The 13,935-nt window shown below is 55.1% G+C and overlaps 1 protein-coding gene across 1 annotated transcript in view; it reads right to left on the bottom strand.

Annotated features, from left to right (window-relative positions):
- Window positions 1–13,935, bottom strand: part of VWA1 (von Willebrand factor A domain containing 1) — a 29,989-nt gene that overhangs the window by 4,459 nt on the left and 11,595 nt on the right. Inside the window, exons 2-4 of the mRNA XM_084652072.1 lie at window positions 11,919–12,482; window positions 2,227–2,505; window positions 979–1,251 (exon numbers count right to left, since the gene is read on the bottom strand). Coding sequence (XP_084508198.1) covers window positions 979–1,251; window positions 2,227–2,505; window positions 11,919–12,482 — 1,116 coding nt within the window. The remainder of the gene's footprint in view (window positions 1–978; window positions 1,252–2,226; window positions 2,506–11,918; window positions 12,483–13,935) is intronic.

Raw genomic sequence — 13,935 nt, 5'->3', positions numbered from 1 at the left:
CCCATTAGTGACTGGCGCTGGGAAGAGGGCGGGGTTGACAGCTCTGCAGGCCACAGGCCCCTGTTTATCCGCAGAGCAGGGACAGCCTGGGCAGTCGCCGGACTCTCTCTGCATGGCTCCCCGTGCCCTGGAGGGGCCTGCTCCAGGCAGGAGGGGATAGTTCCATCTCCAGGGCTCGTGGAGTCCTCAGCGTCTCTGCTGACACTGACATCTGCCCGTGGTAACCGGGCTGTGATACCCCCATGCCCCAACTCACCTCCCATCTCCGCCATTGCTCACTCCAGAATCCTTCTGACTAAATCAAGCCGGATCTCGCCTGCTCTGCCAAGCTAAGCTCCAGAGACTTCACTTCATGGGAGCCCCTGACACATGACCCTTGTTAATGAGCTTCCACCCCAGTTACACCAACCACACTGGCGGAGTTTTGGCCATGTGCCCGAGGGGAGCTTATGACCTCCACCCCTCCGACACGCCAAGAGACAGGCCACGAGGAAGGAGAGGACAACAGCACTGACTTTCCGTCCCTGGGGACTCCAGCATCCTCCCAGCCACCTCTGCTTGTGATGCTCCAGGTGGCTCAGGAGGACAGACTCCGTTGGAGACCTCTTGCACACCTACTGTCGAATTTTCATCAGTCCTACGCTCTGTCACGTTTCTATGATATGCATGCTCTGTTCCCTGAAAGCTGCATCGTCCCCCTGGCCACTTTCTACCCCTGGCCCTGCTAGGTGGCTTGGCTGACCAGCTCAATTGCTGGAGTCCTTTCCCTGAGGCGCAGCATTCCCTTGCTGTGGGGCGTTGGCTTTGCTTGCAAAGGTGAGGGGGCTGTGAGACACAAAACAGAGGGAGAAGGGCTTCCCCCGCAGTGCCTGGTCTGGCCAAAGAGGTGGTCACATTCTGGAGGAACCCCAGGCCACGCAGTGTTATATCACACCTGGGACTGCTGTGTCCTGTCGGCAGAAGGCCCCGCTCACTCACCTTCCTGTGTGCAAGCTTTGGCCGACAGGGCTTTCTCTTTCCCCGATTTATAGATGGCTGCCACTGTCACCAAGTAGGTGGTGTTGGGGGCCAGGTTCTCCACTACCGTGCTGTTGTGCGCCCCGTCCACTTCCAGCAGCTTAGCCGAATTGCCAGGCAGCGGCCCATACAGGACCTGGTAGCTCCCCACGCTTTCTGGCGTGGGAGCCCAGCTGACGCGGAAGCTGTGTGGCTTGGACTCCGAGATGAGAACCCGAGTTGGGCTGATTTCCTCTGTGGGAAGGAGGGAAAGGAAGACAAGTGTTGGTGTGATTCATGGCAGTAGAGCGAACTCCAGCCGGAGCAGCATAAATAAGCTGGGAGCCTCTTGGCCATCATGGAGGCAGAAGCAACTCGTCCCCAGTCAGACACGTCGACACAGCCCAATCCTGCTCTCAATCAAAAGGCTGCCAATGGGTACTAGTTTTCTGCACTTCTCCCTCAAACGGGTCCAGCTTCTGCTCACAATGTCACCCTCTAGTGGTCACCGACTCCTCGTCACCCGCTAGTGGTCACCAGTAGAGGATGGGATGCTTGCTCCTGCCTCAGCTCAGACACCTGGGTCTTTCAGCTCAGGGGGGAGTGGCTCATGGTTTTAGACCCAGCGGTCCCGGGTTCCTTCCCAGCTGACAACGACCGCCCCCTCGGTGCGTGGTGTTATACACGCCTGGGTTATCACACGGGGATAGCGAGACAGGGAGTGCAGGTCTACGGAGCTCTTTCCACCTGCTTGTGCTTTGCTTCCCTTTACCCCGATGGCATCCACCGATCAGCACTGGGTAAGCCAGGGGAAAGCCGAGACTTCCAGTTTCCAACTAAACTCTGCTGTTTTTTTCTCTATATTCATGAGAACGGCCATACTGGGTAAGACCAATGGTCCATCTAGCCCAGGCTCCTGTCTCCCACAGCGAGGAGTGAACAGAATCAGGCAGTTGGGGTGACCCACCCCGTTTTCCCCTTAGAATCTGCAGAGATTTTAAGGCCAGAGGGACTCACTGTGTGGCCATGTAATCTGACCTCCTGCGTAACCCAGGCCAAAGAATTCCATGGATTGATTCCTGCATCACGCCCACACCTCGTGGCCGAGCTAGAGGGTCTCTCTCAAACCCATACTCACTCTCCTCATGCCTCGGCTCTAAGGTCTGGGCCAGGGACTGTCTGCGTTACGTGTCCATATGGCACCGAGCACCATGGGGCTCATCGTCTTACCTTCCAGCGTGGTGACCCTGGTGGTTTGTGGAGGGATATAGTGCTCGTTGGACTCTGGAATGAGCACGACCTCGTAGGTGGTGTCTGGCGAGAGATCGCTCAGGAAGAGGCCAGTGTGATCCCCGGATACTTGCTTCACTAGCTTTCTCCTCGGGTCGTCCGTAGGGGCGTACTCCACCACGTAGTAGCCAGTGTCGCTGGAGAGGAGCCTAGGCCACGTCAGACGGAAGCTGCTGGAGGTGATCTCCATGGCGCGGAGCCGCTTGGCTCGGATAACATCTGGGAGAGAAACAGCATAAGAAGTTACTGGAGGATCAGAGAAGTCCCACTGATTCTCCGTGCCTGTGCAAACAACTCCCTCCCATCACATCGGCAGCAGCAGCTTCGTTAAGCACAGAAAATGCAGGTGAGCATTTCGCATTGCCCAGGTAGCTGGGGTTCGCCTCTCATGCTAGGAGCTCTAAACACATTAGAAATAACTCTACACACAGCTCAGATCACACTTAGTTGCAATGCAGCCACTTCTGGGGTGGAACAGGGCAGCTGGTTAGCAGCTCATAGCAACACCGCACAACAGGTTGGAGCTGGGCTGCCATGAACCAGTCCCTTTGTTTTTTTTTTTTTATTAAAGATTCTGGAGCCACAAAAATGCCTCTGGCCTTTGCCTCAAAGCCATGAAGCAAGTGTAAACAGAAGCAGGGGAGAGTGGATCATTTTCGTCACTTCCAAGTGACACCCCCTTGTATCCGTTATCATCCATAGAGTACCAGGGCGGCGCTTGTAAAGAGCAAGTGCATCTCTCTCCTACGCCCACCAGATGGCGGTGGAAACCACCCCCCAAAAAGCTGGCACAGGGCTCAGAACCGCACAGCTGTGTCTGTCTGTGGCGGGTGGCCGCTCTACACCAGATGCCCACTGAATAGTACCAGGCCCTCAGCTCCAAAGAGCCCTCGTTCAGCAGCACACGCTGCTCAGAGCTGGAGAGAGCAGCTTCAGCTGGGACAGGACAGGGCAGCTCCACCACCGCCCGCCCTGCCACCATGTCCCTCCGCATCAGTCATACCCCCCCCCCACCGCCGCAAGGACTGCATGGAGGGCAAGCTGTTGGGATGGAGACACCTGCCTCACTGGGGCTGTGCTGAGAACCGCCCCCATCCCCACCCCACGCTCCTCTCACCCTGGCCCCCGACAGTCCTGGGCTGGTATGGCTGCCAGGCGGAACTGGGCTGGAACCTCCGACCCCGAGGCCGGAGATCCAGCCCAGCCCAGCCCTGCAGTAACTGGCATGCAGCAGTCATCTCTGTATGCTAACGCCTCGGGGGGGGGGGGCACTTCCCCGGCCTGCCGTGGCAACCCCGGCCCTGCTGGGATGTTCACGGGGAAGCCGACTGCGTTTGCACAGTGTGCGTTCCCCGCCTAACACGGGAATGGGGGCCTGCACATGGGCGCAGCCTGCTGCAAGCGCGGGGCAACCGCTTCCCTTGGGGGGAAACTCTCCTTAGCTCACGCCGGGGACAGGGGGGATGCACCACCTGAGAGGCAGGCAGTGCTACTGTCCCCATATCACCAGAGTGGGGAACTGAGGCCTAGCGAGGTGAATGGTCTGGTTATCCTGCCCTCTGCTCCCACGGACTTCCGGCCAGGAAAGCCTCGCCCGAACTCACACAGAGACAGCGACAGAGCTGGGAACAGAACCCACGAGCTCTGACTTTTAGTCCCACGTGGGTCCACCCTCCAGAGGTCAATCCCCTGCCTCCCAAGGAGCCAAGTCAAAGCACCAGCTCCTCTGAAGTGCCCAGGGTCAGCCAGCACGGAAGAAGAGGCCATTCTCCCCAGGAGACTCCATGCCCCAGCCCTGCTGCTGTGGAAGGGAGGCGGGGGAGAGTTAGGGGGTTGTTTGGCATTTGCTGAGTCCCCTGCATTCATCCCGGCTGAGGTCACCCATCCCAGTGCTCCACAGATGCTCCATTGTGTTGTGGCACCCCGTGCTGCAGAGTTCCCCGCCCCTTGCCCTGTCCACTCCTTTCCCCCATTCTGTCCCAGAGGCGGCTATCTCCAGGGCTGGCAAAACAGTGGAGCCCCCATTGTCCCCTGCCACCACTGATTCCCTCTGGCCACATCCTTTGCCACCTCCCTTGGTACCATTGCCAAGCCCTTCTCTGCAGCCCTTGGCATCTCAACTCAACACCTCTGGCGCAAGGGCCTTCTCCTCTGCAGCTCTCACCATTCCCAGGGCCTCAGCACCCCCTTGCCTTCAACATGCCCCCCAAAAAGCCTTTTCTTCCTTGCTCGAGCCTCTTCCTCTGCTGCGTTTCCTTCCCTGCAGAGCCATCTGTGTGCACAAGCTGGAGAGGTTGGAACCCGACTATGGCTCTTCTGTTGCTCCTGCAAGGGGGAGCAGGACATTGCCTGGGACTGGCAGGGCTCCCAGCCGGCATTCCCAAGGCCTTGAGCCTTATTAGAGAAACAAGCCCACCTCTCACTGTATTGGCCCGTGGGCCTGCCCAGTGCACTGCTGATGGGCTGCTGACAGTGCAGATGACTGGAAGCAGCAGGCCACCGTCTGATAAGATTTCAGAGTAACAGCCGTGTTACTCTGAAATGTAATTACTAATGCAAAATGAAGTGAGCTGTAGCTCACGAAAGCTCATGCTCAAATAAATTGGTTAGTCTCTAAAGTGCCACAAGTACTCCTTTTCTTTTTGTCTGATAAGAGACTCCCTTTTGCTTTACTGGCTCCAAACCACACAGCTTCCTGCCTGAGTGGGAAAGGGAGGAGCTGGGAAAACTCAGTTCAGCCATGAGCCCGTGATGCCAGCCACTGGCAGAGGGGAAGCCTTTGCCTGGGGCTTGGACCAGTAGGCTGTCCTACTGCATCCTCCCCTTCCACCTTGAGCTCAAAATGCTTTACACATATCACTGTCCAACAAGCACAGGTGGGGAAACTAAGGCACTGAGCACAGACCTGACTTCCCAAAGAGCACACAGCAAATCCACAACAGAGCTAGGAACATCACCCAGATCTCAGCCTGCCCGGGAACCAGAAACCCAGCCTTCCTCCTTTAAACTGCTGGAGTTCCAGGCCAGCTCCCTGGTAACCAGAAAGCAGCTTCAGTTTTTCCTTTGAGCTGTTTATGGGCTTGCCCAGCTGGGCAGGAACATTCCACATCTGCCATGCCCTCGCTTTCCCCCTTCACCAGCCAGCAGCATTCAACGCCCCCTCCTCCCTGGTTCCCATCGTGCATTGTAAGAACTCCCTGAAGCCCTGGGAGCTGCTCCCGATCCTGCCACTCCATGCAGTGCGATTCCTAAGGGCACAAAGGACCAGCTCAGTTCAAACCTCAGAGACTGAGATTGAGGTGCTGGAAAGAACATTTATCCTGTCAAAGGCCAAATGCACTTGGGCTGGAAATGAATCATCTCTGAGACAGAGCCCCCCAGGGGTGTTGTGTGAGAATCGGGGGGTGCAAACTAACATCGCTCCGTCCATGGAATTAACCTGTTTTACATCAGCTGGGGATCTGGCCTGTAGCTTGCTTACAGCACTGTGCCCTGCTGCCTCGCTGGAACTGCCGTGGCCACCAAGCAAAGCCAATAAGCCACAGAGAGCTGGGCACGTGGCTTGTTTGATTCAGCACCCTATGGATTTCTGATTTAAAACTAACGTTAGGCTTGCAGGATGTTATTCCCTAGGCATTGATCCCAGCTGAAGCTTTCCAATCACCAATGATTACTGCACCCCCGACCACCCGCCGTTAGTGATCGGACTCTCACTCATTGCGTCTTTGTGGCTCATGAAGGATGGACACAGACGAGCACTTTTCACAGCCATGAGCTTGTTGGAAATTTCTTGATTCTCAGTGAGCCCAAGACTAAGGTGGCAGGAAACCTCCTTTCTTCATCTGCAAAGGAAATATCGTTCTTCTCTGTGCAATCGCCTGGGTCGGGACCCAGGAGACCTGGATCCAGTTCCCAGCTCTGCTGCTGGCTTGCGGGATGACCTCAGGCAAACCACTTCTCCACTCTGTGTCTTGGTTTCACCATCTGCAAAATGGGGAATAAGAATACCGCTCTCCTTTGTAAAGCCCTTTGAGATCCAAAGTGCTGCATAAGAGCTAGGCATTAATTATTGTTCTTATATTACCACCTCCACCCCGGCTCAGCTGTGACCTTGGACAAATCCCTTCAGCTCTGTGCCTCAGTATTCCTATCTGGGCTATTGATATCTACCAACCGTTCCGAGGCACTGGGATGGAAAACGCTAGGTGCTAATAGGATCAGGCTCCCAAAGGTTCATTTCAAACAGAATGGCCAGTCGTCGTCCATTTTCACAAACAAACGCAGGTTAGAACAGACTGAATTCTGCCCATCGAGGGTAGGGCCTCACATCTGCCGAGCCCGGTGGGCGCTATTCTTTATCAGATTGGGAAAACATGTTCCCTGACTACACAATGGGCCCGGGTCCCTGACACGGAGCCTTCGCCGTGGGCTGCGGAGCTCACAGACGTGCTGCTCTCCCGGGGGCTGTGTTGGAGCCGGCTGCAGTTTCTGTTGCTACTGTGCATGTAGGGTCCTGCAGCGGAGAAGGTGCCAAAGGGTGATGTCAGTTTCTACAGAGCACAGCCACCGATCAGACATGAGCAGGGAGAGACCCACACGTCACCCCCCAGGGATTCTTTGATTGCAATCCAGGTCCGTCCCTTGGAGAATAAAGCCAGACTCTCTCCTCCAACTACAGTACCTTGAGAATAGGTGTGTGTTTCTTAGCATTTTCAGGGGACACTAGCAGCTTAATCGTGGGCCACTCTTCTCACCTGCGCTGGTGTACGTAGAGAGTAACCCACTGGAAGTCAGAAAGGTTACACTGTGGAACCAGGCACTGCCATACTAGATTGGACCCTGGTCCATCTGGTCCAGTGTATTTCAATGCCACTGTCTCTAAGAAGCAGCCTCATCGCCTGTGCTACGTTGCTCAGCCGTTTCCCCAAGATCCGATTTATTTTCTCTGAGTCTGGCTGTCTGTCGCGGGTATTTCACTGGTGCCCGTTGCAGGCTGTGATGGTTTGGCCTGGTGAAAGGAGCAGGATCAACAGCCTTTAGCCCTTTATATCTTCGCTGTGGAAGGGCAGAATGGAGATCATCCTGTACACTTGCTGTCTGCTGGCCAGCGGAGAGTGGCACATTGACGAGGGGGTGACAGACTTAGGTTCCGTCAATTCAAGCAGGAAAGCGAATGCCAGTGATTGTCTCCGCGGATTTAAAGCGATAGCGGACAGCTTAGAAGGGGTGCCCAACAGCCCCCCTAGACTGGGGGAGGCCAGGGCGGTGGGGGTGGAATGAAGTAACTGTGGGAGAGACAGTTGCCTTGGTCAGTCTCCTAGCCCAGCCTGAATCTCCTCTCACTTACAAGAGTTTTACACCATCACAGCTCCACTGACTTCAACAGGGCTACTCCCGATTGACACCAGAGCAAGCCGAATCAGAACCTGGCACAGTCTGTCAAGCCATTTACACTCACCGACCTTCCCAGCGCCCCTCACCGCAGGTCAGTTGATATTATTATACCCATTGTATGCGGAGGGAAACTGAGGGAGAGAGATGATGTCACTTTTCCACAGAGGCAGGATTAGAAACCAGCAGGGGGGAGCCCCCATATGTCCCAAACACGAGTCTATTCCCCTTCTCTCACTCACTCTCAGCACTGGCTTGGATCTAAAACTCCAGCATGACTCCCAGACCAGACAGCTTTGGTTTATTAGCTGCCTGCTTAGATCTCTGAGCAAAGCTTTAGAAGCGAAGGAGATGCTTCTGAAGGGAGCAAGGAGGAGATAAAGGCTAATGCAGCTCATAAAAGAGGTGCGGCCCCTCCAATTTACTCCTTTTGTGGGTTGTTCCCATGCTCATGTTCACACCTGAGGCAAGTGCTGCATGGGAGCCAGGTCCATACTGCGGGTGTATAGCAACGAGCGGGGATGAAACCCAGCCCCCTCCTGGGCAGGGGTGGAGGGAGGAAACTGGCCAGTTTCATTACAAAGCTCATTTGTGCACCTACAAAAGGCCTTTTAACTTACTATCTTGTTTCAAGAGATGAGGACAGGATAATGAGGATAATAATGGCAGCTCCAGGCCTTTTCCCATGCTGCCTGCTCGCTTGGAACGGCCTCCCTGCACTGCATGCCAGCTGCCTTCCCATGGCATATGTGCTTTGTGAACCCACAGCTATGGGGAAGGGAAGGCAAAGGGGTCTGCACCGGGGCCTGCTCTTGGCAACTCCCACCATTTTATTGAGGCAGTTGGTATTTTTCTTAAAGCCCCAGCTCCTGGAGTCATTGGCATAGGGGGGAATCCTAGATTCATTTAAAAAACCAAGGAGTCTAGGCTTCACCAATGCAGAGCAAAGCTTGGCCTGAGTGCAAGCCAGATGCTCACAATCCAGAAGGCAAAGGAACACAGCATGTATTATTGCTGACAATCTCGTGATCTTCACGCCAGATCCCGGAGGGGCCTGACTTATGATTGGTGTGTGCTAGGAGCTGGCGATGACTCTCCCCGGCTTCTGGGCTGCTGCAGCTCATTTGCCAGCTGGGGTTTGTCCAGCACCTCGCACATTGCAGCCACGGCTGCGAGATACATAGTACATGCTCCCTGACCCCCCAACTGGAGGAGAGGGGGAAGCCCCGGCTTGTCACCCAGCTACTCTGCAGATGTGTTTGGGTTTCTTTTCTTTTTTATAGTTATAACGTATGACTTTTTCATCCTTGGTTTTCTAAATATTGGCTTTTCTTTAGTGACAAAATTGCTGTGTCAATAGGAGACCATGGAAAGGGTTAACTGGCTCCTCCACACCGAGCTCTAACCAGTCTCCCCTAGCAGGGGCCGCGCAGGGAAGGGAAATACCCTTTCCAATAGAGTCCGCCTCCGGAAAGCGACTGGAACGCCTCGCAGGGCCAAAGGAACTTGCTCAGCTTCCCAAAGAAATCCTAGAATACTAGGAGGCTTGGGCCAGGCCTCAGCTTCGCAAGGGCAGGCAACACCCCGAGGAATGGCACTGAAGAGCCGCGTGGAGGACGAGAGTCGTAGGTAAGGACGTGCAAACGAGCACAAGGCGTTCGCTTTGCTTCGGCAAGTCTGACCATGAAAATCTAACCCACCTTTGGCCTTCCACTCTTACCAATCACTCCAATTCCACAGCCACACTTGCCACAAACAGGCTTGCTGCCAACATGCTAACCTTGCCTAGTCTGGCCACGATTTTCCTGGAATCCCGCTAGGAACCATATTTAATGATTATTAAAGAGAGCAGCATGACAGGTGGCCGCAGGGCAAGACCTTGATCCTTTGGTGAATGCCAGCCGCCGCAGATACACGCAGCCATGTTAGGTTAGCTCTGTTCCACAGGGTCAGCGCTAAGCGAGTCGACCCTGCCAACAGTTCTATCAGCACTGGGTGTATTCTATGCATGCAGCGGGTTCTTACGATTATTCTCCTTTGTTTGGATGGGACAGCTTCGAACCGCTTGACGTCTTTGAAATGTTTGTTTAAAACTTTTGGAAAACATTCGCCGTCCATCTAGAAATCAAATGAACCCACGGCAATTTACTGCCCTATTGTTGAGTTCTACAGAGTCACTTCATGATTTATGGCTTCCGGCTACTTGATGGACATTAACGAAGTAATCTTCTAAGGCAAGCCGGTGTTATCCCTGTCTTACAGAGGGAGAAACTAACTGAGGGAAGTTAAGTGACTTACCCAGTGTCCCAGAGGGAATCAGTGGCAGAGCTGGGATACAACTTGGAAAATCCTAGCTCGCACTAACACATGCCACTCAAGAGCCCACACCACCACCTATGTAGCCTGGACTGGTGTGTTTACATACTAAAGAACAAATTGTTCCATCAGGCTTACTGGGCAGCCTGGTAATCTTTTTGGCTGGAATTTACTAGGGTGCCACAGAGAATTAGGCACCAATCTCCCCTTATGTTTCAAAGGGATTTGGGCACCTAACTCTTTATTTTCTACAGCTAAACCTCCTGCTCTGCTCCGAGTTCCCTGGGTAACCATTAACCTGTGGAGACAGAAGAAAAGTTCTTGGGTCTGGTGCATTTTCCTGCCTGGATTGATGAGCAGGGAAGCCAATGACCTGCATCTGTGATGATTCATTTCCAGATCTGGGGGGTTTCAAAGGAATCCAGACAACTCGTGTCTGAGCTCCCTTCTCTTCTCCCCCACCCAGCAAATCATTGTAACGCGAACACAGCTAACTGCCCCCAGCCCGCAGAAGGGAACAGACCCTGGCTTGTTTCCATTGTAGCGTGCAGGGGGACATTACCGCTGCAAGACCTTGTGGGATCTTCCCCAAAGGGAAGACAAGAATTTGTCCCCACTCTACCCCCAACCTCCTCAAGGCCTGGGGTCACTCCTGGACAAGCAAGATCAATGCCGCAGCTGTCCTAGGTCAATAGGAGGTCTCCTCACCAGCCCACACTACGGTCCCAACCTCTGCTAGCAACGGTTGGGGAAGCCAATCTACCTGACACAGTGGCAATGCAGAGTGTCTAGGGGGATTCATACCCTGCCAGCTCCTCAGGGCAGGGGCCTTCTTCTTATCTTCACATCCGAAGAAACGCGGAGCACTGGAGCCAGATTTTCAAAGGTATTTAGGCACCTAACGACGCAGACCTGCGCCTGGCAGGATTTCTACGAGCCCAGAAGCAGGTTAAGCCCCTAACTCCCATTGGTTTCGTGCCTAGCCAGCTTAGGCGCTTTAGAAAATCCCCCTCAGCCCCTAGCTGAACAGTTAGGCACCTAAATGCCTTTGAGAATGGGGCCTTTGTCACAGCAACCCACACGGCGTGGCGCTAGTGGGGGCTGGACCTCACATCGAGGCTGAGGAGCCTGTTACAGCCTCGACTAGCAGAGCTGGATCTGTTACCTCAGGCAGCAGAGGCTCCTGCTTTAAGACACGGAGGCCCCCGATCTAATACCTTCTGCGGCTCCTGAGCCCACCCGGGGTGCAGTGCACATCTCCCTCAGCACACATCTGCGTAGGACACCAGCTGACCCCGACTTTCGCCCCTCCCCTGAACTGAGCATTCTCAGAAGCGCTGCAAGGTCTGGCCACATGCTGCGATTCAGTAAAATGGGCTTAGCCCAGTGGTCCTCAAACTGTGGGGAGCATCCCCATGGCGGGGGTGCAGAGGAATGTTTGGGGGGGCATGGCAGGGAAGGAGTAGCACCCAGCCCCGCTGCGGCCCCGGCTCCTGGCCCCAGACCTGCACCCCCGGTGTGGCCCCAGCCTTGGTCCCCTTACCCCTGTCCATGTCCCCTCCCCTTCCCGGCAGCCCCACTCCCGGCCCCTAGGGTGGGGTGTGGACAGGGGCAAGGGGGGGGGTGTGATCGTGAAAAGTTTGAGGACCACTGGTTTGGCCCCTCTGCGTTCTTTATGGGACTGGAGGAGCCGTTCTTGTGGTGCCCCCGTTCCCCGCCAGAGGGCATGGAGGAAATGCTGGGAGATTCCCAGCCCTGGCTTTGCAGGCCAGAGACCTCCACAGAAGGTTCGCAGAAATACCTGAACTCTAGGGTGCTTCCCCAAACCGAGGAACTGGCTGGCATTCACCCATCCCCCTCCCATCCCCTGCAAAGGGGCATCGCTAACTGGAACGTCTCTCCCCAGGCGAGCCAGCGCATGGTACCTATGATGGCGTCCCTCAGCTCCTTGGTGATGATGGGCAGGTCATCCACATCCACAAAGTACAAGTGCTTCTCTGGAGGCTGGCTGGCAGCTGCTGAAAGCTCCAGGTAGTTCCCCCGCCCGGTGCTGATGATGAAGACCGTGACCTCCATGTCCTTCAGCAGCTGCATGGGCTGGGAGATGTCATCAGTAGAGAAGCCGTCCGTCACCCACACCAGCACCTTGGGCACGTCCGCCCGGGCGCCAGCTTCATCCGTGAAGAACTTCTCCTTGGCGAAGGAGAGGGCTTTGCCCGTGTTGGTGTCCCCCATCAGCTGCTGCGTGTCCCGGATGGCCTGTTGCACCGCCCCGGTGGACAAGTACCGGTCGAAGGGGAACTCTATGGTGGGCACAGTGCTAATGTGGATGATGCTGGTCTGGACGTCGCTGGGGCCAAAGGTGAAGGGTCGCAGGAGGCCCCTGATGAACTCCTTGACCCTAGAGAACTCGTAGTAGGAGACGCTGCCAGAGCTGTCCAGCAGGAAGAGGAGGTCCCCCTCTGAGTCTGGAATGAAGGGCTGGAGACCTGGCAGAGAGAGACAGAGAGGAGGTTATTGCAATGATGTGACCCAATCCAACCCCTGCCACAGGAGTCTGGTAGCAGTGAATTTGCTCATTTTTGGCCAGATCCTGAGGTCCATATGCAGGCGCTCCAATGGGAATTTGCCAGAGTAAGGACCTCAGGACTGGCCCCGTGTTTATACATTTTCTGACTTGGTATAAAGACTCCTGGGTTCTACTCCAGGCCCTGCCACTGACCCTTGTGACTAGCCCGGGCTGGCACGTCACATCACCTCTCTGCACCTCCCTTTCCCTGCCTGCACGGCAGCATTCATTGTCCTTATCTGCCTCACCTGCTGGGTGTGGAGCTTAATTTCTGCAGAGCAATGTGAGATCCTCAGATGAGGAGTGCAAAGCAGGGAGACAGACATAGCCAAAGGCTTGTACCTTTTAATATGGCCACAGACTCTATGTAGTGACAACTCAAGAACAGAATTTGTTCTCTAAACACCCTTCTAATGGAGACATTTGGAAGCACTTAACCCAGAAATGGGAGTGCATGGAAGGGTCTAATCCAAAGCCTCTTGAAGTCAACAGCTTTGGCTGTTTGGACTCTCTGTGTGATGAAGGCTGGGGTGAGAGGCGTTCAGGAGACAATCGCTCCCATACAAAGGGGAGGGGAGGCGTTCAGGAGACAATCGCTCCCATACAATCTGGCATATCTGAGGGCCCCGATGCTACCTGCATAGCCCCCGGGCTGCAGCAGAAAAGATTACGTTTGGACCATGACTGCAAGCAGAGGCGTGGATCCACAGTGTGTGAAGAACCATGCTACAGCACCGCGGCTGGGACCCGTGCCTTCCGCAGGAGGGTTAAAATCATGCAGGCAGCTACTGTAAACAGGATCCTGGGTCACCCAAACACAGCCAACAAGTCCCAGCGCTGCTGAGCGCCTCTCACCCTCCTGCTCTTGCCAAAGGCACTGAGTCAGGCCTGGCCTCTGCAAGCACCGTCCTTTTAGGGGCATGTTCTGCACGGCTTCCAGGGCAGAGATCAGCCAGTGACAGCAAGAGTCAGGATGCAGAGTGCAGCTCCAGTGGTGGACGAGCCAGGCAGCGGCTCGTGCTGCATCTCTGCTCTCCAAGGCTCCTCGCCAAGTTCCTTTTAAAGTCACATTTTGCAAAGAAACACACACAGGGAAGGAGGGAGGGCAGGAGAAAGGATTATTCCTGGTATTACACCAGTACCTCAGAGCCCCATTGAGCGAAGCGTTGTGCAGACGCCAGAGAGACTGTCTCTACGGCAAAGAGCTTGTGGTATCATAGCTAAACTGACACCGGATGGGAGAGGAAAGAGGCACAGAGACCCTTGTGAAAGTCCCACAGTAGATCACTGGCAGCTCCCAGAATAAAGCCCAGAGCAGTGTCCTACCCACTGGACCACGCTGCCCCTTGCGTAACAAGAAAGGAGAGAATGCT

The sequence above is a fragment of the Lepidochelys olivacea genome, assembly GCF_965140295.1.
Source record: "Lepidochelys olivacea isolate rLepOli2 genome assembly, chromosome: 18".
Classification (NCBI taxonomy): Eukaryota; Metazoa; Chordata; order Testudines; family Cheloniidae; genus Lepidochelys; species Lepidochelys olivacea.
Note: the sequence above shows the minus strand (reverse complement) of the source record. Positions and strands in the feature narration are given on the sequence as shown.